At 37.8% G+C, this 25631-nt stretch overlaps 1 protein-coding gene across 1 annotated transcript in view; it reads right to left on the reverse strand.

Annotated features, from left to right (window-relative positions):
* Ankrd31 (ankyrin repeat domain 31) overlaps positions 1-25631 on the reverse strand; it is a 148301-nt gene that overhangs the window by 45798 nt on the left and 76872 nt on the right. The window contains exons 14-19 of the mRNA XM_040729078.1: positions 23851-25342; positions 23142-23312; positions 19191-19334; positions 18245-18387; positions 3760-3922; positions 1044-1159 (exon numbers count right to left, since the gene is read on the reverse strand). Of these exons, the coding sequence (XP_040585012.1) occupies positions 1044-1159; positions 3760-3922; positions 18245-18387; positions 19191-19334; positions 23142-23312; positions 23851-25342 (2229 nt within the window). The remainder of the gene's footprint in view (positions 1-1043; positions 1160-3759; positions 3923-18244; positions 18388-19190; positions 19335-23141; positions 23313-23850; positions 25343-25631) is intronic.

The raw sequence follows: 25631 nt of genomic DNA on the forward strand, positions 1-25631 counted from the left end.
ACTCATATTATCTATCTTTTCATAAATTCTCAATGTATATTATTTTAATTATATGTCAAAGCCTTCAGAAGTATACTGCTCCAAACTTTTACTTTGGTGTTTACAAGAAATATGGAAAATACACACAATAGAATTACTTGGTAAGTTCTAGAAAAAATTTACCTGTGTGTGTGTGTCTGTGTGTGTGTGTGTGTGTGTGTGTGTGTGTGTGTGTGTGTGTGTGTGTGCCTGGAAGTCAGAAGACAACTTTTGGGAGTTGGTTCTCTCTTTCTACCATGTGGATTCTAGGGATGGAACTCAAGTTGTCAGGCTTGGTGGCAAGTGCTTTTACCCAATGAGCTGTCTTTATTAGACATGGTGAAGCAATCTTTGTGTTGCCATTTATGAAATACATCACAGTAAAACTATAAAATACGAAACTGCAAAACAAACAAAAATTCAAGGTCTATCTCTCTTTTTTTTTCAAGGTCTATCTCTTTATATGGTTAAGTGCTTATGATTACAGAAGCAAACAGAAGGTGCAAATTTGTGCCCAGGAAAAACATCTACCTTATGATATTCTTTGTGCAAGATTTTCCTATCTTGTTTATATTGTAGATGTACTCAATTTTCAGCACAATGGCACTAGGTTATTTTGGCAAACATCTACCTTCACATAATTATTTTTATGGCAAACTCTAACATTATAAGCCATGTGAGACTCCAGGCAGTTAAGTCAGGTAGCTTTCTTATTTTCTGTTAAGGTTCTATGAACTACATATCATAGACAGTTTGGGGAATGAATGATGATACAATGGATAGTAGCAGTTTCTATGGGCAAAGAAGTAGTCAAACAACTTCAAGCAGGGTGGAAAGGAAAGCAGCTAATTTATACCTCCTAGTCAGTGCTGACAAGAGTTAAGAGTATGCCTTCTTAACTCATTCTGTTCAATTGACATGAAAAACCCACCTTCAATCCATATCCTTTAAAATGTAAAGAGACTGGCTAGTTGAAGGAATGGAATTTTCTAGCTGAAGAATGAAAGAACTTCAATGTCACTTACTGCAGGAAGACTTTCACTTCTCTTCACTTTATGTAAAGGGGAAGGAGGATCAATTGTTTTTTCATCATCGCAAGAACATGACTTGTATCTTTTTGTTCGGACAGCAGGATGTTTTACTTAAAAAAAATAAAGTTAGAAAATGAGAGTGTTCAAAATGTTTTATCAGTTTTAATTGTTGTGATAAGGACTACAATTACTGTCTTAATGCTAGGTAGCTTCTCATTATTATTAACTTTGGCAACATTGTATGCACACTTATCATATGCTAGCTTATTTTCTGGTGTATCATCTTACCAAAATAGTCAAATATTCACATGAACCACTTGAAATAGGTAGTTTGTTACAAATTTTATAGGAGAAGTGAAATGTTAGAGAAGTTCAGGAAATTTCCCAATCACAGTTAGTTACTGTAGACAGATGTTATCTGAATCCAAGTTCACTCTGATTTACTGCTCTGTAGTATTCTCCTGGGCTCTTCTCCTATTGTGGGTTCCGTTTGCCCTATGCTCCATTTGCTCTATGCTCTTTATTCCTTTGGGAACCTGACCAAGGAAGTATACACTCAAGAAACAATAGATATAGAAACAAAGATAGTACTTTATAGCAGAGCCCCAATATCTCCAAATACCCAGGTTCCCCAGTATGCTGAACTCAGCCTGAATCTTCAGATATGGCTGTAGAAAGGGAGAGAAAACACACTGAGATCCAAGAAAGAGAAGAGTTTTTGTAGTCCCAACCTTGATCTTCATGGGATCTAGATCACTAATAAATCATTACATATTGGATATTCTTGGTTTTAACTGATCACATTACCCTTGAAAATCTATAGTTGGTGAGAAGCGTGGTAGGCTAGGAAAGACATGTTCTCACTCCTGCATTCTCCATAGCAAGAGCAGATACATTACTGTGTCAAGGTTCAATCACGTGGAAAAGAAAAACAATTCTCTCTCAACACTTTATAAAAAGGAAACTATTACAAAATAACACCAACAGATTTTTGCCTAGCTATATATTTTCTTGAAATGTTTTTATTATGAACCTAACAAATTCAGTAATTATTACAAATTTTAAGGTAACGAAATCTTAGCTGCAAGGACTCTAATATAATATCAGCCTTTTCCAACCCTTCTACAAGTAATTAAGCAGCTTGGTTTCAATCATCCATCTCATAACAGAGGTAGGGAGGTTAATGTCTGATTAAGAGTTGGTGCGTGTTTCACTCCAGTAACTCCAGTTCAATAGAATCACATGGGCTTGGTAACACAGCTTAGTAATACAGGCTTTCCTAACATACACATGCACCATCTACACTTACGAACTCCAGGTCCTGGAAGTGTGAATTGTGGGAGAAAAAGGCTGATGTACGGAAGGCCTAACTTCGAATGTGTAAGACTTGATAATAGGATAAACGTGCCTTTCATTCAAACACTCCCACTGCTCCTTTCTCACACAGCGTGCATCGAGCTCATGTGCCTTGTGCCTCTAGCACTCACGCCTTGCTCACACTGTCTGTACGCCCAGGGCTCTTCACTGACTTCCTTTCCCACATCACGTTCTATTTACCCGTAAGTCCTCAACACACATACACTAGTTCTTAACTCTCCAATTCCTCCCAGAATTGGACACCACTAATTTATCCCATGTGGGTAATAAAAATGGCAATGTCTCCCCTTTATCCCTTGCTATCTTATCAATAAAGTACAGTTATGGTGCCACCTGTCTATTATTGCTCCTTTCAGACATAGACAGTCCAGACTTACTGTTTTGACTTTCATGGTTTTTAGCTTTATAGTGGTGCAGGAGTGGACACATTCTGTAGAAACCAATTTGGATTTGGGTATGTGCTTGTGTTTTCACTTGGTGTATAGGCTACAGACTGCAGCTTCCAGTCAGTCAAGCAACCCTAAGATGAACTGCTGATGCTCTATAGTGTTCTGTGTTGTGAGGCCATGTGTTCAGTGGCCAATTGGGTGTCTTCCTGAATAATAATGTGTAAGGATACAGAAGACCCATAGACCTACAAACAGGTGGTTTCTGATGACATTCCAAGATACACTTTCTAGAAGACCAGTAGCAACAAATGTAACCACACAGTAGGGCACAGAAGAGTTTATAAACCTAGAGACTGATCTTCCAAAAGGCAGGAGGCAAATGACTAATTGCCCTGCCCCTCAAGGGAAATTTGTATAGAAATTTAAAAATTAAGGAAAATTTGATATAATACTATGACAATATTAATAAAATAGCATCATTTGAACTAAAAAATTAAAACTTTTAAAGGTGGGAAAAGAAAAACTAATGGTAATAAATGATCTATAAATTTTATTGAGTTTTAGAGATTTATTTATTTTTATTCTACGGGTTTGAGTGTTTTGCCTACATGTATGCGGTTACAGAGGCCAGAAGAGAGTACCAGAAACCCTGGAACTAGAGTTAGAGATGACTACAGGCTGCCATGTGAGAGCTGGGAATCAAACCTGGGTGCTTTGGAAGAACATCCAATACTTTTAACTACTGAGCCATCTCAGTAGTTAACTAATAAAATTTTAGAATACTAATTTCTCGAAAAAAAATGATGGATATTTGGAGTTTAATGAACAGAGGGAAACATCTATACTCCTTAGGAAATAACATTATACTATATAGGCAAAGATTTTATTTTGCTAAGAAAAGATTAAACCCTGTATAAAATAGAAAGGAATGCTGATGTACATACCAGTCACTGCAGAGCTAATCTCATTTCCATTACTGGTCTCAACAGCACCATAAGATTTTAGTAGTTCTTTCATTTTTTCATCATCTGCTTCCTCCAAAGCAGTCCTCTGTTTCTGATTTTTCTGATTAGGGTTTGCTCCACGCTCTAGGAGTATCTCCGCTGCCTGGAAGGTAATTGTTCAGTTATGTCTACATATATTTGCTTTCATCTTAAGACACCACCCACCACCAAGCACATCTCTTCAAAGTATGAACAAGAAACATTTCAATTACATTTCATATGGTCACTGTAACTTTGACTATATATTTTTTTACATCTTCATTTCAATTCTATTAGGTTTTTTTCATGTACTTGTAATTTAATTATTTTATCACATGTTTTCAGAACTGTAGTATCTACCTGGTAAATTGTTTTTTATCATTATGAAATGTCTGTATCTAGTAATATCACTTGCTTTGAAATCTTTGTTACACGCTACCAAAGCCATACCTTCTTGTATTATTTGTGGAGTGTATGTTTTCTATAAGTTTGCTTTTGTCCCATCTGTGTCCTTATAACTTATGGAAGTTTCTTACAGCCACATTTAGTTGGGTTTTGCTTCTTTATCCAATCTGAGGTTTTCTGCCATCTCACTGAAATGATTACATGGTTTAGATTTGGAATGTTCCCTAAAGACCCATGTGTTAAAGGCTTTTTTACCTTGGCACCAAGAGGTAGTAGAAACTCTATTATTGGTAGGAAGTCTACCAGTCACTGGGAACATATGTGATATGTCTTTCCTCTCTTTTGTTTTGTCTAACCATGTGCTTTCTGCCACTATTCTATACACCAGAGGCCTAAAGGAATAGCGCCAATCAACTGCAGACTAAAAACTCTGATACCATAAACCAAAATAAAGGTTTTCTCTTTATAATCTTTATAAGATAATTGATTTTAGCATTTATTACAGTGATAGAAAGCTTTCATTGATTGGATCATTTACATTGGAAATTATAATTAGCAGGTCTGGGTTTGTTTATTTATGTTTCTGAGACAGTCTTAGCTGAGGGGAGACAAAATCACATGGTGGTGCTGTAGAGTGGTACATAACTAAGTATCAGCACGAGCTAGGGCGGCTTTGTCCATCTTCTTGCTGCTACTGAAAGCATTCTCTTGCTCCTTTCCCTCATCTTTTCATAACAGCTCAATGAAGGGATCAGAAACCACCATGTCTTGGTGTTCTTTCAATGATATGTTTTTAAGTTGTCACCTATGTCTTCCCATAGTAAATCATTTTTTAATTATATGAATTTTACAACACAATATTTCAATTTCTTACAATCCATTATTTTATTATATGAATTTACAATAGAATATATCAATTCTTATATCCCATTTGTTGGCTCCTCTTATCTCTCTTTTTACTTGAATACATTAATTCTACAGTGCAGTATTATTTTATTCCAAGCATTTAATTTTTCTTTTTTTATTTTATTTTCCAGTTTAAATTTAGATAAGAAACAAGGTTGCTTCACAAGTCAGTTCCAGGTCCCTCTCCCTTTCCCTCCCCTCCTCCCGTGCCCTACCCCCAACCCCGCCCCCCCCCCCGTTATCCCCTCATTTCCCCAGGGAGGGTGAGGCCCTCCATGGGGGTGTCCATAGTCTGTCATTTCATATAGGGCAGGGCCTAGACCCTTCCCCAAGAGTTCAGGGTGAGAGTGCACCTCACATTGTTCTATGGGAGTCCAAAGTCCGTGTGTATACTTGGGATGGGTACTTATCTGCTGCCCAAGGCTCAATAGATTACCTAGGCCTCCTCACTGACACCCAGATTCAGGGGGTCTTGATCAGTCCCATGCTGGATTCCCAGGCTGATGCCTGGGATTCAAGAGTTAACCTTTGTCTGGTCAGCTGTTTCTGGGGGTTAAACCAGCCCAGTCTTAATCCCTTTGATCATCAGTCCTCCCTCTCTGTTACTGGCTTTCTTGAGTTCAGCTCAGTACTTTACCAAGGGAGTCTGCCTCTTCTTCAATCAGCCACTAAATGAAGTTTCTGTTTCCCAGACTCTCTGGCCATAGGATTGTAGGCTGGCACTCCCCAGATCTATGTCTAAAATCCATATATGAGAGAGTACATGCCATGTTTCTCTTTTTGTGACTGGGTTACCTCACTCAGGATGGTTTCTTCTAGTGTCATCCATTTGCCTGCGAATCTCATTAATCCATTACTTTTTTCTGCTGAATAGTACTCCATTGTGTAGATGTACTACATTTTCTCTATCCACTCTTCGGTTGAGGGACATCTAGTTCTGGCTATTACAAATAAAGCTGCTATGAACATAGTGGAACAGACATCTTTGTTGTATGAATGGGCATCTTTTGGATATATGCCTAAGAGTGGAGTTGCTGGGTCTTGTGGTAAGTTTATTCCCATTTTTCTGAGGAATCTCCATACTGATTTCCAAAGTGGCTGAACCAGTTGGCACTCCCACCAGCAATGGAGGAGTGTCCCCCTTTCACCACATCCTCTCCAGCATAAATTGTCATTGGTGTTTTTGATTTTAGCCATTCTGACAGGAGTGAGATGGTATCTCAGAGTTGTTTTGATTTGCATTTCCCAGTTGGCTAAGGATGTTGAGCACTTTCTCAAGTGCCTCTCAGCCATTTTAGACTCCTCTATTGAAAACTCTCTATTTAGTTCTGCAGCCCACTTTTTAATTGGGTCCTTTGATGTTTTGGAGACTTGCTTCTTGAGTTCTTTGTAAATTTTGGAGATCAACCCTCTGTCAGATGTGGGATTAGTGAATATTTTTTCCCATTCTGTGGGCTGCCTTTTTGTCTTGCTGACTGTGTCCTTTGCCTTACAGAAACTTCTCAGTTTCAGTAGGTCCCATTTATTAATTGTTGGTCTCACTGTCTGTGCTACTGGTGTTATGTTCAGGAAGCTGTCTCCTGTACCAATTTGTTCAAGGGTACCACCCACTTTCTCTTCTAAGAGGTTCAGTGTGGCTGGATTTATATTGAGGTCTTTGATCCATTTGGACTTAAGTTTTGTGCATGGCGATAAACATGGATCGATCCGCATTCTTCTACACGCCAGTCTCCAGTTATGCCAGCACCATTTGTTGAAGATGCTTTCTTTATTCCATTGTATATTTTTAGGTTCTTTGTCAAAGATCAGATGTTCGTATGTGTGTGGGTTAATACCCGGGTTTTCAATTCGATTCCATTGGTCTACCTGTCTATTTTTGTGCCAATACCAAGCTGTTTTCAGGACTATAGCTCTATAATAGAGCTTGAGGTCAGGGATGGTGATGCCTCCGGACGTTGCCTTGTTGAACAGTGTTGTTTTGGCTATCCTGGGTCTTTTGTTTTTCCATACAAAACTGATTATTGTTCTTTCAAGGTCTGTGAAGAATTGTACTGGGATCTGGTAATTTTTCTTTTAAAGATTATTTATAAAGTGAAAATTCTGTTTAAATCTACATAATTATCACATGTAGAATTTCATTCTTTTATAAATCTCAATTTTCTTGAAGTATAATCATTCTTCTAGATTATTTTAACAACTTCTAACATTAAAAATTATTTTATGTATATGGGTATTTTGCTTTTTATGTATTCTAGTATTTTGCTGTATCTATGTACCATATGCATGCAGTGTCCTCAGAGGCCATAGAGGGCATCTGATCCCCTGGAACTGGAGTTACAGACAGCTGTAAGCTGCCATGCAGGAACCCAGGTCCTTTGGAAAATGCAGCCAGTACGCTTAACATGGAACTATTTATTCAGTCTCATACACTGGTATTTTTAATGCAACAACATAGGAAACGAACTGTCTTAACCCTTGCTTATTTCAAAAGGTCTGTGTTCCATATTCATTCTATCTTAAAGAAAATTAAGATAGAACTGGAGAGATGGCTCAGCTGTTGAAGTCTAGGCTCACAAGCAAGAAGATAGGACAAATTAAGATATACAACTATCTGTAACTCTAGTTCTAGAAGATCTGGTGCCCTCTTCTGGCCTCCATGGGCACTGCATGTATATAAAGCACAGACACACACAAGGTAAAACACTAATACACATAACATAAAGAAAATCTGAAAACTGGGTGGTAATAACGATTCCTGTGATATTCTTGCCAGTCAGTTTAGGCCAGTAAGCAAATGCAAGGTCCATTGAGAGAACCTGTCTCAAAACTTAACATACAGAATGACTGAGCAAGAAACCTGATGTTGATCTCTGGGTCCATGCACATGAGCCTACACACACACACACACACACACACACACACACACACACACACACACACACACACACACACACACACACACCCCAATGTAGTCTATGCGTCTGTGAGTATTAATTTTTGGCACATGTTAACAGGTTATCTAAAACAGAAATATTATGTACTGAGTCACCTAGATAGCTTCTCTAAGCAGAAACACTGCATTTATATACATACTTTTTCAATGTTGAGGAAGAGAAGTCTTTATGTGGTGTCTTATGAAGAACAGAGCATAAGACAATCCCCACGCAAACACCTCCACATTCCACCTGTCTTTTTCTTTTATGAACCATAATCATATCATTATGTGATATGATAAACCACTATATACCAGGTTTTGTAAGTTTTTAAAAACTAAGTCTCCAGTTATCACATACAAGTACAAATCAACTTTTAAAATGTGGTCTTTTAAAATATAATAGTCTAAAAACTTGATTTCCCCACTATAAAATGTTGAAATTTATTTATGTGGCTTAGCATTAACTGATCTTTTCTTTGTACAATAACCAACCAACAAATTTATCATTTATTCATGATTCTTTCTGTTTCCTTCCTTTCATTTCAAAACCATATATCCTGTTTTTGGTCAGGAAAATATTATGCATTTATATAACTGAAATTAACTTATCATCATTATACAATAGAGAATATATTAATTTTCAAATGCGAGCCCCCAAAAGTTATAAAGCAAGATTTTCTGGTAGAAAAACAAAAGACAAAGTTAGGTTGATCAAATTGTACCATTAGATAAAAATCGCCAAATCATAGAGAAAGAGAAAAAAAGGAAAAAAGAAATTTCAAAACAGTCAAAAATAACCAAAACAAGAACTAGAATGTCAATAATAAGATCTTACTTATCAATAGCTGGCTTAAGTGTAAATAGAACAAATTATCCAACAAAAGATATAGAGTGGCAAAATAGTTTTTAAAAAAACCCTCATTTTAATTTCAACCTTTATATCATGGGCTAAAGGCAAAGAGATGGCAAAAGCATTCCTGAACTTGGAAAGTAAAAGAGGACAAGAGCAGCTACATTAACATTTGAAATAACAACTAAATACATTTAATGAACAGATGGTGTAGACATAAAATGAGCAAGCAACAGCAAACTTGAACTACACCTTCTATCAAGTTGGTCTAATAGGCCAATAATAAAGAAAACATTTAGCCCAGCTGCCACCACCAACAAATCGAAAACAAACAAAAATGAACAACCAATAATCATTAATATCCATCAATATTAATGGTCTTAACTAGCCCATAAAAAGACACAGGTTGACAGAATGGATACGAAGACAGAATCCATCCTTCTGCTGCATACAACAAACACACCTCAACTTCAAAGACAGAAAGTACCTCAGAGTTAAGGGTTTGAAAAGACTTTCCAAACAAATGGACCCAAGAAATAAGAGGGGGTAGCAATCCTAATATCTAAATTATACTTTAATCTGAAATCAATCGAAAGAGATGATGGAGGTCATTTCATATTCATCACAGGAGAAATCCATCAAGATGAAGTCTCAATTCTAAGTATCTATGCCCCAAATACAAAGGCATCCAGTTTTGTAAAAAGAAACATTACTGCCGGGCAGTGGTGGCGCACGCCTTTAATCCCAGCACTCGGGAGGCAGAGGCAGGCGGATCTCTGTGAGTTCGAGGCCGGGCTGGACTGATAGCCTCTGAAAGAATACAGAGAAACCCTGTCTCGTAAAAACAACAAAAAAAAGAAACATTACTAAAACTCAAACATTAAACACCACACACTTACAGTGGGAGACTTCAACACCCACTCTCACCACTAGACAGGACCACCATATAGAAACTTAACAAAGAAACAAAGGAACTAATAGAAGTTATGACCCAATTGGGTTTGAATACACCTTCTCAGGGCCACATGGAACCTTCTCTAAAATCGACCACATACTCGACAATATAGTAAACCTCAATAGATATAAAAAAAATTGGGATAACCTCCTGTATCTTATCAGACCACCATGCTTTAAAGTTAGAATTCAACAACAACACAAATTGCAAAAACCCTACAAATTCATGGAAATTGAACAATGCACAATTGTACCATTCTTGGGTCAAGAAAAAAAAAAGACTTCCTAGAATTCAATGAGAATGAAGACACAACATACCCAAAACTATGGAACACTTTGAAAGCAGTACTACGAGGGAAGTTCATAGCACTAAGTGGCCACATGAAGAAACTGGAGTATAGTCACACTAGAGAATTAACAGCACAACTGAAAGCTCTAGAACAAAAAGAAGGAAATAATCAAACTGAGAGCTGAAATCAATAAAATAGAAACTAAGAGAACAATACAAAGAATCAATGTAACAGAGTTGGTTTTTCAAGAAAATCAACAAGATAGAACAGACCTTTATCCAAACTTATCAAAAGGCAAAGAGAGAACATGCTAATTAACAAAATCAGAAATGAAAAAGGGGACATAACAAAGGACACTGAGGAAATCCAGATAATCATCAGGTCATACTTTGAAAACCTATACTCCACAAAATTTGAAAGTCTAAAGGATATGGGCAATTTTCTGTATAGATATCACTTACCGAAATTAAATCAAGAACAGATAAGCAATTTAAATAAACCTATAACCCCTAATGAAATAGAAGCAGTCATCAAGTCTCCCCAAGTCACACAAAGACACAACTAAGAAAGAGAACTACAGACCAATATCGCTCATGAACATTCATGCAAAAATACTCAAGAAAATACTGGTAAATCGAATCCAAGAACACATCAGAAAAATCATCCACCATGATCACGTAGGTTCATCCCAGGGATGCAAGGATGGTTCAACATATGAAAATCCCGCAATGTAACCCATAACATAAACAAACTGAAAAAGAAAAATCACATGATCATCTCATAAGATGCTGAAAAAGTCTTTGACAAAATCCAACATCCCTTCATGATAAAGGTCTTAGAGAGATCAGGGATAACAGTGATATGTTCTGGGCCACTAAGGAAAATGGATGGAAAAAAACAAAAGAGAATAAAAGTCCTCAACTAAGTGAGGAGGGTTATTTGAGGTTACATGATCAGAAGTCCAGACCCACGAGCAGCTGCAACAGCATCGGCAGCTACTCCCTTAGCCCACAATCATAGGATATGCTCTGGCTGTGGAATCCCAAAGCACAGATGTGCCAATCACTTCTACCTAACCAAAGGCAGTTATTGTCTTCTCAAGGCCCTTGTCTTATAACTTTGTATGAAAAGTTGGTATGCTATAACTATGTAAAGACATACTGTGCTAAGTAATCTCTATAACTATGGGAACCCTGCAAACTGGGACTTGCAGATTCAGGTCACCCCCCCCACCCTCCCTGGTCCTTTTCCCCTTAGAAGTGCCTTGCTTTTGTGGCTTGGGGCTTCAACTCTCCCAACAGAGTTGAGCCCTAGCTGGTTGGTTTTCTGGAAATAAACGGACCTTCTTGTACTTGCATTCGGTGTCGTTAAACTCCTTGAAGTCTTGGGGTTCTCTCTGAGTGGACACAACAAACAGGATGCTGGCATCTAGAAGAATGTGGATAGTTCATGTCTATCGCCATGCACAAAACTTAAGTCCAAATGGATCAAAGACCTCAACATAAATCTAGCCACACTGCACCTCTTAGAAGAGAAAGTAGGTGGTACCCTTGAACGAATTGGTACAGGAGACTGCTTCCCAAACATAACACCAGTATCACGAACACTGAGATTGACAATTAATAAATGGGGCCTCCTGAAACTGAGAAGCTTCTGTAAGGCAAAGGACACAGTCAACAAGACAAAACGGCAACCCACAGAATGGGAAAAGTTCTTCACTAACCCCACATCTGACAGAGGGCTGATTTCTAAAATTTACAAAGAACTCAAGAAGCTAGTCACCAAAACATCAAATGATCCAATTAAAAAGTGCCGTACAGAACTAAATAGAGAATTCTCAATAGAGGAATGTAAAATGGTTAATAGACACTTAAGAAAGTACTCAACATCCTTAGCCATCAGGGAAATGCAAACCAAAACAACTCTGAGATATCATCTTGCTCCTGTGAGAATGGCTAAAATCCAAAACACCAATGAGTTTATGCTGGAGAGGATGTGGAGAAAAGGGAACATTCCTCCACTTCAGATGGCAAACTCATACAGCCATTTTGGAAATCAGCATGGTGGTTCCTCAGGAAAATGGGCATCAGTCTATCACAAGGTCCAGCAATTCCACTCTTAGGCATATACCCCAAAGATGCATATTCATATAACAAGGACATCTGTTCAACTATCCATAGCAGCACTATTTGTAATAGTCAGAACCTGGAAGCAACCTAGATGCCCCTCAACTGAAGAGTGGATAGAGAAAATGTGGTACATCTACACAATGGAGTACTATTCAGCCAAAAAACAAACAACAACAAAACCAATGGAATCTTAAAATTTGCAGGCAAATGGATGGCACAAGAAGAAACCATCCTGAGTGAGGTAACACAGTCACAAAAAGACAAACATGATATGTACTCATATATGAATTTTAGACCTAGAGCAAAGGAGTAGCAGCCTACAATCCATACCACCAGAGAAGCTAGGAAACAAGGAGGACCCTAAGAGAGACATACATGGTTCCCCAGAGAAAGGGAAAGGGACAAGATCTCCTGAGCTAATTGGGAGCATGATGGGAGGAGAGAGGGAGTTAGAAAAACAGAGAAGGAGAGAAGAGGAAGGGAGAGGAGGACATGAGGGAGCAGGAAAATTGAGTCAGGGGAAGAATAGAGGAGAGCAAGAAAAGAGATACCATAATAGAGTAAAGCCATTATAGCTTTAAAGAGAAATATGGCTCTAGGGAAATGTCCAGAGATCTACAAGGATGACCCCAAATAACAATGTAAGCAATAGTGGAGAGGCTACCCTAAATGTCCTTCCACGATAATGAGATTGATGACTACTTTATGTGCCATCCTAGAGCCTTCATCCAGTAGTTGGTGGAAGCAGAGGCAGAGATTCACAGCTAAACATGGAGCCAAACTCCTGGAATCTAGTTGCAGAGAGGAATGAATGATGAGCAAAGGGGTCAAGACCAGGCTGGAGAAACCCACAGAAACAGGTGACCTGAACAAGGGGGAGCTCATGGACCCCAGACTGATAGCTGGGAAACCAGAATAGGATTGATCCAGACCCCCTGAATGTGAGTGTCTTTTAGGAGGCCAGGGCAATCTATGGGGGCTCTGATAGTGGATTGGTAATTATCCCTAGTGTAAGAATGGAGTTTGGGAGCCCATTCCACATAGAGGGATTCTCTCTCAGCCTAGACAAATTAGGAAGGGTCTAGGCCCTGCTCCAAATGATATAACAGACTTTGAAGATTCCCCTACAGAAGTCCTAACCTCCCTGGGGAACGGAGAGAGGATGAGATAGGGGGTTGGTGTGGGGCAGGGGAGGAGGAGAGGGAGAGGGAACTAGGATTGACATGTAAAACAAGCTTGTTTCTAATTTAAATTAAAAAATCACAAAAAACATTTAGTCCAAAACAGCAAATTTTTACCTAAAACATAAAAACATTCTCCAGAAAAGATAATATATTAGGCCACAAACTAAAAAATTTAAGATTGAGAAATTTTTGTATCTACTTAAGTATTATTTTCAACCACAATATGAAACTAGAAGTCAAGAAACAAAATGAAGGCCAGGAACAGTGGTGCACACTCTTAATCCCAGTGTTGAGGAGTAAAGGCAGGCAAATTTCTGTAAGTTCAAGGCCAGCCAAGGCTGTATAGTGAGATCTTGTCTCAAAGAGAAAAAAAGGAAAATGTAAAATATACAACATGTAGAAATTAAATAGTAATTTTCTGAGTAACCAATGTGCCAAAATATTAATAGGGAAATTAATGCAACATGAGAAAAATGAAAAAAACAACCCAAAATTGAGAAACACAGTAAAAATAGACTTAAAAAGGAAAGGATATGTCAATGAACATCTATGTTGAAAAGAAAGTAGTTCAAATAAACTAAGTTTACACATCAGGGAACTAGAAATAAAAATAAACCAATCCCCAAATTAATAGAAATAACAACAACAAAAACATAACAAAACACCTCAGAGCACAAGTAAATCAGAGATGGGAAAAACAACAAAAATGTTCAGCAAAAACAGTGGGTTTTTTTTCTTCAGACTAACAAAATTGGCAAGCAAAAGTCCATAAAAAGTGAAGTTCCTAGAAAAAAGCCATGCCTGTGTTGAAGATTGTGTAAGGCTATAGACGGACTGGAGTTCATAGTCTTAGAGAATGAGGGTGCTGCAGATGCAGGGACAAACTGTATTGGTCTAACTTCAGTCCTTCAAGTTTACTGTTTATCTGTACCCCAGATAACATCCCCTTCTCATTGCATATATTCATTGTACATTGCATTGTGTTACACAGGAAACTTACACACGTTTTATAAATATCACACATTGACCTCACATCTTTTTGACAATCTGTCAAAACACTTGGAATGTATTGTTAGCTGACCACTAATTTCTACCAGTCCCAAGGCTGAGAATATCATCAGATAACTCTTAAACCACATTTAGTTACAAGCCCCCAATATGATGTTCCCAACATTGTATTTGGTAAATGCTTTGGTTTATGATTTTATTCTGTGGCTATAAGTGTTCATGCAACTACTTCTATAATGGAACATGTTATTTGTGGCAAATGGAATCTATGCTTCTGTTGCATCATCATGTATATTTGATTCTGAATAAACTGTTTCCCTGGAGTGAAAGCTGTGTTTTGCATAAAAATAGATAACATAAGAAAAATAGATAACATAAAATAGAAACAAAATGAGATACTACAGTTGACACCACAGAAATAAAATGGTCGTAAGAAACTACTATGTCCACTTATATGTAAATTGGATAACCTGAAGAAGTAGGTTAATTACAAGAGACATAATATACCAAAATCTGTTCATGAAAATAAAAAACCTCAACACTCTGACAAAGTAAAAAAGATTAAATTAAGGATAAAACTGTTTACTTAAACAAAACTTACAATCAACTGCCTCACTGCTAATCCTATAAAACCTTTAAAAAAAGAATAAATTCCAATTCCTTGAAAGCTCTCCCAAAGATTGAAGACAAGAGATCACGTACAAAGTTATTAATCACAATGTCACTGCTTTCAGAATGTCAAAAGAAAATGTATCAGCAATGTGAAAATAAAGAAAACACCTGTATTGTTGATGGGCATATAAATTAGAATAGCAACTACAGAGAGTTCAGTTTCCTCAGAAAATTAAGACAAACCTAATATGTCAATCCCATCATTGCATATGTATGAATGGAGTAAAGTCACTGTTTCAAAGAGGTCTCTGCAATCCCATGCCCATTGCAACATTTATAATAAAGGAGATATGTAATGAAATGTAATGAATCCATGTCTGTTGATGCACATAGACAATCTCACACACATTTTCATATTCATATACATTCACACACATGTGTAATGGCATGGTACTCAGCATTTAGTTCATTTCTTTTTTAAGTTTTATTTATTTATTTGTTTGTACATATGGTGTTCTGCCTTCATGAATGCCTGCAGGCCAGAAGAAGGTACCATATCTCATTACATGGTGTTTGTGAGTCACTGTGTAGTTGCTGGGAATTGAACTCAGGACCTCTGCAAGAGCAGCCAGTGCTCTTAACCACTGAGCCACTTCTCCAGCCCAATACTTAGCATTTGAAAACAAGCAGATCATCCTGATATGGCAGTACACACTTGGAATTCCAGCACTTGGCTGGCTGAGGTAAGGAAACAAAGCCTCAAGACAGATCTTGTAAAACCATATATTCTTGAGAATTTCTTCATTCTTTGTTCTTTTAAATACCCTAAAGTTGAAAGAATTCTGCCCAACGAAGCCTATCTACCTTAGTCTTATCTTAATCATAAGTTCACATCTCCTATTTCTGTAAATATTAAATTCAGTGATCTATGATTATATGTAGGCTCAAAGAACATGGGCATTTTACAAAATAATTATCACTAGGCTCTTTTTTTTTTAAAGATTTATTTATTTATTTATTACATATACACCAGATTGAATTGTAGATGGTTGTCAGCCACCATGTGGTTGCTGGGAATTGAACTCAAGACCTCTGGAAGAGCAGTCAGTGCTCTTAACCTCTGAGCCATCTCTCCAGCCCTATCACTAGGCTCTTAAGTTAAGACATACCAATAAGTACTCAAGAGAGTTCCAAAGAATTTTGTGTTCGTGTGTGTCTGTGTGCGCATGTGAAGGCACATGAATGCACGTGACTATGCAGGCCAAAGGTTAACCTAGGATGTCATTCATTGGGAGTCTTGTACCTTGTTTTTGAGACAGAGTCTCTCACTGGAACCCAGTGCTTCCTGGTTAGGCAAGGCTGTGTGGTCAGTGAGTCCCAGAGAACTGCCCATTTCCACTTATCTGACATTGAGTTGTTTTCCTTATGTGGGTTCTGGGGATTGAACTCAGGTCTGAATGTCTGTCTTCTGACTGAGCCATGTCCTCAGCCCCTATGTTACTTTTGGTAATAGTAACATTCCTCCTCCCTAGATTTAGCAAGAAGGAAGAAGGAAGATGGAAGAGGGGGAGAGATGAAAAAGGAGTAGGGAGTTGCTTGGAACTTTTGAGTTATGGGGTTGGAGGGATGAGTCAATGGCTAAGCACTGGCTACTCTTCCTGAAGATGCAGGTACAATTCCAAGCAACCATGTGGCAGCTAACAACTGTCTGTTGCTCCCTTTCCAGGGTATCTGCTGTTCTGCTCTGGCCTCTGAGGGCACCGCATGGACGTGGTACATACACTTTAGATGCAGGCAAAGCACTCATATACGTAGAGTAATAATAACAATTAAAACCTTTTTTTTAGTGTGTCCTTGTTTTATTTGGGGTGGGAGGCAGGAGGGAGTCACCGGGTGAGAGAAGGACTGAAAACAGGTGACCTCCTTATTCTCCTTTTCAGGCAGATGTAGTGCCATTCTGACAGCAGCATCACCTAAGGGCATACTGTGAGCCGGTAACAGTATCCTGGACTGAGAAACTATGAAGGAGAAAATGTTGAGACAAATCTCTTGAGTTTTAAGGTCAATATTTGAAATAGTGTGTCACTGAAACAATGCTTTTAAATGTCCTGTGATACATTTACTGTGCTGCCTGGTAAAGAAGAGCAAAGAAAGCAACAGCAAACTTCAAACAGCAATTGTCCATGCCTTCCCCTCAAAACTACCGAGAACTTGTAGGTTAGAAAAGAATTCCTGGCCAAGCTCTGGAGAGGGAGGAGGGAACACATGAGCAAGGGAGGTCAAGATCATGATGGAGAAATCTACAGAGACAGTGGAACAAAGCTCATGGAAACGCATGAACTCTCGACCAGCAGTTGTGGAAACTCCAGGGGATCAAACTAGGCCCCTCCCATATATGGGAGACAGTTGTGAAGCTTGAATTATTTGAGGGGCCCCTGGCAGCGGGACCAGGATCTATCCCCGGTACATGAGCTAGCTTGTTGGAGCCCATTCCCTATGGTGGGAAGCCATGCTCAGCCTTAATGACTGGGAGAGGCGCTTGACCCTGCCCCAACTTAATGTACCAGGCTTTGTTGACTCCCCATGGGAGTCCTTACCCCTGAGGAGGAGTGGACTGTGGACAGGCTGAGGGTGGGGAGATGAGGAGGGGCTGGAGGAAGGGTAGGAGGAGGGGTAGGAGGGAGAACTGTGTGGTTGGAATGTAAAGTGAAATTTAGAAGAATAAATAAATTATATATAAAAAGGAAAGAATGCCTGAGGCAGGTGTGGGGGCTCATGCTGCTTACTGGCACACAGGAGGTTCAGGCAGAAGCATTCTAAGTTTGAGGCCAGTGTCAGTTAAGGCCCTGTCTCAAAAACCAAAATAATTGTCATATGTATCGTCACTAATATTAGACCCTTTGTACAAATCACTTTAGAAAACTAAAAATAAAATTAAAATTTATTGCTTTCTTCTGACCTACATGACATATGTGAAAAAGAATTTATTTAAGTATTTACTGACTTTCTAATCTACACACAACACTGTATCTTCATTCATAATTTTAACAGGCGTTAAAATCATTTATTAGTACAAGCAATCACTTCAGTTCTCACTTTAAAATACCTTCATTTTTTTCCACTCATTTCTCCTAAGAAAAGAGGACCCTAAGGTGACAAACACCATTGGTTACCTTTAAACGATTCCCCGCAGCAGCAGCATGTAAAGGCAGCGTTCCATCCATGCTTTCACAGTTCACATGTGCACCAGCCTCTAATAACTCTCTAATTACATCACTAAAGCCCTCACTAGACGCCTCATGAAGGGCTGTCCAACCTGAAAAGGATGAAAAGAAAAAATCATAAAGCTGTTCCATACCTATTGAGTTTCATATAATGTCTTTATTTTAAGGGGGTCTTGTGTTAGTGGACTCAAGAACTCTCCTGAAATATATGTACATGTATTGAGCATTGAACAAGAATTAGTATTAAAATACTGCTTTAAAGCATACAGGCTTCATTTGGGGAGAAAAGAAAACTCTTCATAACTACAGCTGACAGAAGCACCATCAAAAAAACAAGGTAAGTAAATGCTCCCATTTCCGTTTGTTTCTGCAACCCAGGTTCGACAGGGTCTGACATTTGCATCTCAGATTTACACTGCTCCATTCCTACCAAAGGGCTATCTGATGAGTAAAGCTTTGCATTTCCCTTTTCAATTTACATAAGTTACTTCATGTATAAGCAGAATGTCACAAAATCGATGTTTAGAGCAGGTTTAGAATTAAAAAAAAATCAGGAAAGGAGGGAGTTGTATAAAGGGGGTAGGGAGAGAAGAATGGACAGGAAGCTGGGACATTTTGCATTTTCTCCCAAGTCAGGGAATGGGAATTAAGACTTCCAATGAAAAGCCCAACTCCCTTTACCCACCCACCCCCATTCTGTACTCCCTTCTGAATGCTCTCAGTTATATGAACTGTTTCAAAGGAGACATTTAAGCAGTGATAAATAATTAAAATACCGTATAAAAATACATTCAAAATTAGTAAATTATCAGCCAGCATCAAAATTGGGGACAAAGGAAAAAATAGTATTTTGGCAAGTTCAAATTAAAAACACAAACAATTAAAAGGACCCAACCTGCATTATCTTTTAGATTCACATCTGCTCCAGACTCTATTAGAACTTTCACTAGGGACAGATTTCCTTCTCTGGAAGCCAAGTGGAGCTGGCTCTCTCCTTTGGCATTCCTCTTCTTGATTCCATCTGTGCTGGCATCTGTAACTGTATCAAACAAATCTGAGACTTATTTTATGCAAAATGTTCATTGTTATAAAGGACCTTAGAAAATATAGATGTACTTCCTGATAATACTCTAAACAGAATGTACTACATGTGTAACATTGTGTAAACATGTGTAACATTGCGTAACCTACTATTACCATTTTCTCAAACTCTTATAATCTCTAACCGTATTCTTAACACTTATCCTTATAGGTTAGTGTAGCTCTCAACCCTCATTGAAGAAGCTTCTTTTGATGCAGAGACATTGTAGAAAACCATGACTGGTCATAATACAGAGGACCAATGACACATGTGTAGTACAATCCCAACATCTAAAGCCTAGGCAACAGCACAGAAGAGGGAGAAGACTGTAAGAGTCGGAGGACTAGGATATCTGTTGTGAGATTGTATAATCTATATATGATAAGGAAGTTGCATCCATATGGTGCCTAAACAAGACACAAATGAAAATACCAGTTGACATGCCAACATAGATAAGGGAAATTTCACAAGGCCCCACCCCCTAGATGAGCTACAGGTAATTAATGACTGCTAAGAGAAGAAGAATCAGTCTTCCCCAGGGATGCCCTAAATGATTACTCAATATCAAGTGGTCATCCCTAAAAACATATATTTATATACATGCAATGCTAGGTGGATGCACCAGGTTGTATTTATATGTTTATTTGTTTATATAAGTAGAGTATTACTATCATCATTAATCTCTGCAACATTTAAATGAAATTTTAAAACAATCCGACAAATCTAAAGGATACAAGCAGTACTCATATTAAACATCTCCACTGTGGTCTGGAAGAGATGCTACTATCAAAAAGTCCAGCCCTTCCTCTCTGCCTTCCTCTCCTGTCCTTTGCAGTAGTGTTTCTTATGCATTTTTACTTAGTAACCCTTTTGTGTCCAAGAAAATTTTGGAGAATCTGGCATACAGGTATATAAAACAGGTATACCAGTCAATTATAGATAACTCATGAGGAGATTATTTTCAAATGGTTCTTTGTTATACATATAAATATGCATTTACTAAAGATGAAATCAAATTTGTATATTGAGGAAATGGATGCACTTGCTTACTTTTATATAACGAATTAAATTTTGGCTGAGTATTTCACACTGCAGGATATACAGCATCGTCAACATTTGTGACAGCACTATCAACTTGACAGGATCTAGAATTACATATGAAACAAGCTGCTGGGCATGTCTGCGAGATAATTTCTAGATTGGGTTAATTAAGATGAAGAGAGCCATCCTTAAAGCAGCCCATATTATTCCATGGACTGGAGTCTGGACAGAGAACCAGCATGCATAGCCCCTGCTTCCTCACTGCAGATACAATGCTCATGCTTATTCTGCCATACCTTCCCCACCATGATAGACAATAGGTAGGCAGGTCTTTATCTTTGAACTATAAGCCAAAATAAATTGTTCCTCCTTTAAGTTGTTTCTTTATGGGTATAAGTTCAGCAATGAGAAAACTAGTATAACAAATTTTCAGAGTTGACTGACATTTTGATGTTATATTAATCAATACAGAGAATGCTACTTCACATAAATACACAGTAAAAAATGTTGGAATTATGTATAGAGTCATCCAGATATTTTTGGAAATCTATCTTAAACCCAACTCAAAATTCATTTAGTTGTTTATGAAAGTAAAGTCAGCAATTCAAACAGCAATTTTTCAGATCAAGCATTCTAATACAATGCAATTTAAAGATATACTGAATTAATACTTAAACATTGAGGAATTGTGGTAGGAAAATAGTGTCTTTGTTTATCATAATTAAACCATTATGTTTCTATATGAGCAACAAATTTTGCATGTATAGTTAAAAACACTGACATTCAGACTATACAATAGTCTCAAATCTGAGCTGTCTCAGGCAGTATTCATTGGCTCCCCGTGACATGAAGGTACGGATATCATGTGCAGTGCAAAAGGCATATTGTATGCTCAGAACTAAGGGTACAGTGAACTTGCATGATATTACACAAGTAAGTGCTGCCACAAACACTTTAAATTAATTACAGGTACCAACCTACAGTTTTAAAATCTGGGTTTTAGAGGAAATTGGTGAAACTTTATCAACTATTCTACATATATTTCTACTTTATGCATCACAGCATCTATATATCCTTTTACATTTTTATGCTATTACTTACAGGGTCTCACTATGTAGCCTGGATAGTCTAGAAGTTGGTGTGTAAATCTGATTGGCCCAAAACTCAGAGCAATCTGCTTGTCCCTGCCTCCGCAGTGTTGGGATTAAAGGTGTGCATTTTCAGTCCCAGCCACACCACTGTATTTTCAACATCTAAAAACTTGGTATTATTCTGGTAGTTCCTTCTTTACTTAAAAGATGAAATATTCTCAAATTCGGTTTCTTCCACATAAGTGTGATCTGATGTCTCTTTCATCTTGGAATATTTCATCAATATCTGGTGATTTTTGTCTGTATTTGAGCGAGGGACTTTAAAATAGATTGGAAATCTGAGGCTGGTAGGAGTGCAGTAGAACGGAGGACATGGTTAAATTCACTGCTGAATGCTAGTGATATGCTAGTATCAGGGAACCTCCTGATGTCAAGATCTAAAATTCTCAATCCCCTGTTCAAGTTGCTTACAGTTTAATGGTATGACATATATACACAAAATTATACTCAAATATTATATTAAGGAAGTATATCGGTTTCTTGGGTTAGCTATAACAACTTATAAGCCAGTAGGATTTAAACAACAGAATTTTATTCTGCTATCTGAAATCTAAAATAAGGAATCAGCAGGGACATAACTGAAAAGCACTAGGGTAAAAGTCTTCCTTGCCTCTTCTAGGTTCTGGTGTCTGTTAACATTCTTTGGCTTCCCCATTTGAGGTTACGTGAACTCCTTTACTTCACCTATGTGTCTCAAATTTCCCTCTTTTTTTCTCTTTTAAAGCTTTTCATTAGATTTAGGGCTCAACTAGATAATTCAGGATGGTTCCATCTCAAAGACATTAATTTGATTATTTATGTAAATATTCCTTTTCTAAAGAAGATAGCATTCAATCATTTACTATAGAGGTGTTCTTCACAAATCCCATAGCCTAGGAGTAGACTCATTATGGATGAACCATCATCACCCAACCCGCTGTAGAAAGTATGCCCACACAGGTCTTCTATTTACATAAGAGGGAAAATAAGGGAAGGTTCACACAGAAAATGCCTTCTCCAGCACCTTTCATACTTCATAACAACATTTAAATTGACTTTCCAGTGCTTAATATTTAACTTGAGGTGATACAAGTTGTTGTTAATCACAGGAGCTCTAAGAACCACTAGAGGAGAGTTAGTCTGTCAGTAAATATAGACAGTTGATCAATGTGACAAAAAATAGTGCCCATACTTCTTTAATACATTTTTTATTGGTTTTTTGAGGCAGGGTTTCTCTGTGTTGCTTTGAAGACCAGGCTGGCCTTGAACTCACATAGATCCTCCTGCCTCTATATCCCGAGTCCTAATCCTCCCATCGAATATTCTTTATGTCTCTGTTGTTTATCTCCTCTAATGTCTCAAACTGAAAGCCAAAGTCAGCAACACAACAAAAACTTACCTGGAGACTACTGGATTTCCTCAAGTGGAGCTTTAACAACAAATATATCTGAAATCACCTCACTACTAAATGAATGTCCTCCAACATAAAACAAACAAACAAATAAAACCCCACTAATCTAATTTAGTAATTCTTTGAAGTAGAGTAGGTAACAAGGCTTAATTACAAAACTTTGACATAAACATTTATACAAACCTTGGCTGCAAGGAGCTTCCAAAGAACCTTTTCTTTTCCTGAAATTCTGGTCTTGTCTGTGTTCTTGGGTATCACCAGGCATGTGAGTTTCTGAATCCACAGTCTCCCCTTTCTCCTTGCAATTTCTTACAGTTCTTTCAGCTGTACTGGTATTATCAGTTAACTCCTCATCTGAAACACAACCATTTATACTATTAGTCATGTAGTTCTCCTTCCTGGTTATATGACAAGAAAATAAAACCCCTGTTCTTCCAGAGTTTCTGTTTCAAAGAGAACATGAGGAGCCTTTAAAATGTTTTTTTTTTCAGAGCAGACTAAGTGTGCTGGTTGTGGTGCTAATGGAGACACAATGAATAGTTGTGATCAGTGGGGATAGTAACTTTCTGCCATGAAAATGTCACATTAAGAAGAGATAGAAACATTGGTAGATATATTGTTCATTAGCTTTCAATGGTATCAGTTTAGTAACCATCTTTGATTAGACTTTGACTTTCAAGTAAGTACTAGGGATGTCTGGCTAGCCCAGATGACAGAATATAAGCCTCAAAATCACAATCAAGCACAGATATCTTACTGATCAACTTCCCAAATCACAACCTGCACGGTGACCTCCTGCTTGTCAGCTGGACCACAGGGTAAATAGAATTCAGTTGTAAATTTCTGCAGATGGACGGCTAGAAGAAATGTACAAACTGAGAAATAATAATACCTGACTTGTGAGCAATTTCCTTCTCCTCTCCTTGATTAAGTTGTGATGAGTTGGCCAATTCTTTATTTACATTGTCAATGGAATGAAAATGGGTATTGTCCACGGGCTTGTTCCCTGGAAGGTCTTGTGTCCTTTTTTCAGCTGTAGTTATTTCTATTACTTGAGAATGAACAACTGTATGTAAAGGACTATTTGAAGAACTTGGGTTTTGATCTTTTACAACATAATTCTTCTCAGTGTCTTGCTTCTTTTCCACATTATATGTATCAGCTTTATTTACTAAAGGAGTTGGCTCTCTGTGGGCATTATTCTGGAAAGCTTTTAATAGTTCCACTTGACCAGTCACCTGTGTAACTTCATGTGTTGAAGGTGGTCCTGTACAAGGCATCAAATAGTCCTCACTATTGGCACATGAGTGATCAAAAGCAATCCCATGTATATACTGCTCATAATTCGGAATATGCTGTTCATAAATTGATGTTTTCTTTGAATCACAATAATTAACAGCTTCCTTTTGTGGACATGTAGTTAGGCTACCTGCTTTTAGCTCGTTTTCCTGTGAAAAATAGTTTTCAGAAGATGAAACCTGTAGAGAGTCCATTTCTTCTCCCTCTGCTGTGCTTGCCTCATTATGGCAGTGGCCCATGCACTCTTTCTGAGATGCCACAGACTTGACAGAGGTGTGACAATCACTATCACTGTCAGCAAAGCCTTCTTTTATGAAGGAGAGGAAGGAATCTTCCCACTTATTAAAGTTCTTGCCTTTTTCATCCGAGCTCTTGTTTTCAGGGGGATTACATGGGCTACTATGCTGCTCTTGGTTAGTGTGAGGTTGTTGATCTGCAGTTACATGTGGTAATTTTATTTCTTTACATAATGGACGTTCAGAGAAGGAAGCAGCTTTAGTTTGATCAATGGATCCTAATTCCAAGAACTGCATTTCTTGACTATCTGATAAATCTAGAATGTGGGTATTCGATTTTTTGGAAACAAAACAAGCCTCATTGCTGTTACCTGAACCATTGTTTAAGCTTGCTGGAATTGAGACAGAAAGTTCACATGACTCTTTTGGAATGTCATCAAGGGTTTGGACAGTATGCTGCTGCAGAGTAACTAATGTATTCATTCTGCTGAAAGAAGAAACAGCTGTTCCCTGACTTAAATTGTAGTCTTTATCATCTACTTGAGTTTTTTTATGTTGTGCATTTCTTGGTGCTTTACTTTTAGACACATCGGTTCTGCTGTCTTTCAAACTGTGGGCACTGTTCGTTCTGAGATCTGTAGAGTCTGTTTGGTTAATAGCTGATTGCCTAGGCTTGGACTTGCCAAATTCTTTGGTATTGGAATTTTTCTGGCAAAGTTCATATACATATTCTTTATTTACAAGTAAATTGTTGCTTTCTTTATTGGTTTCTACATGTCCTGGTTCCTGTCTATTAGAATTTTCATCACAGATAAACTCAGTGTGACTATCAGAACTTAACTTTGGTTTCTATAGAAAACAACAACAACAAACATGGTTAGATTTAATTTCAGTTACAGAGCTTTAGAGTCTGTGAGACACTGTTAAGGGAGCACTATAGAAGAACTTTTAAGACATTATCCTCTTCCAATTGTCACACAGCAAAGATTAGAATTAGGTTAGTTTCTTCCTTTGCTACCTAAAGAATTATGGGTAGAACAGCAGAAGATGGGATTTGAAAACTAAAAGACAAGATGATTTCTAAAATGGTTTCCCTGGAAACCTGGTAGTAGGATGCTAGGATTAAAACAACACTGCT

Source organism: Mesocricetus auratus, unplaced genomic scaffold (genome assembly GCF_017639785.1).
Source record: "Mesocricetus auratus isolate SY011 unplaced genomic scaffold, BCM_Maur_2.0 Super-Scaffold_100020, whole genome shotgun sequence".
NCBI classification, from domain to species: Eukaryota; Metazoa; Chordata; class Mammalia; order Rodentia; family Cricetidae; genus Mesocricetus; species Mesocricetus auratus.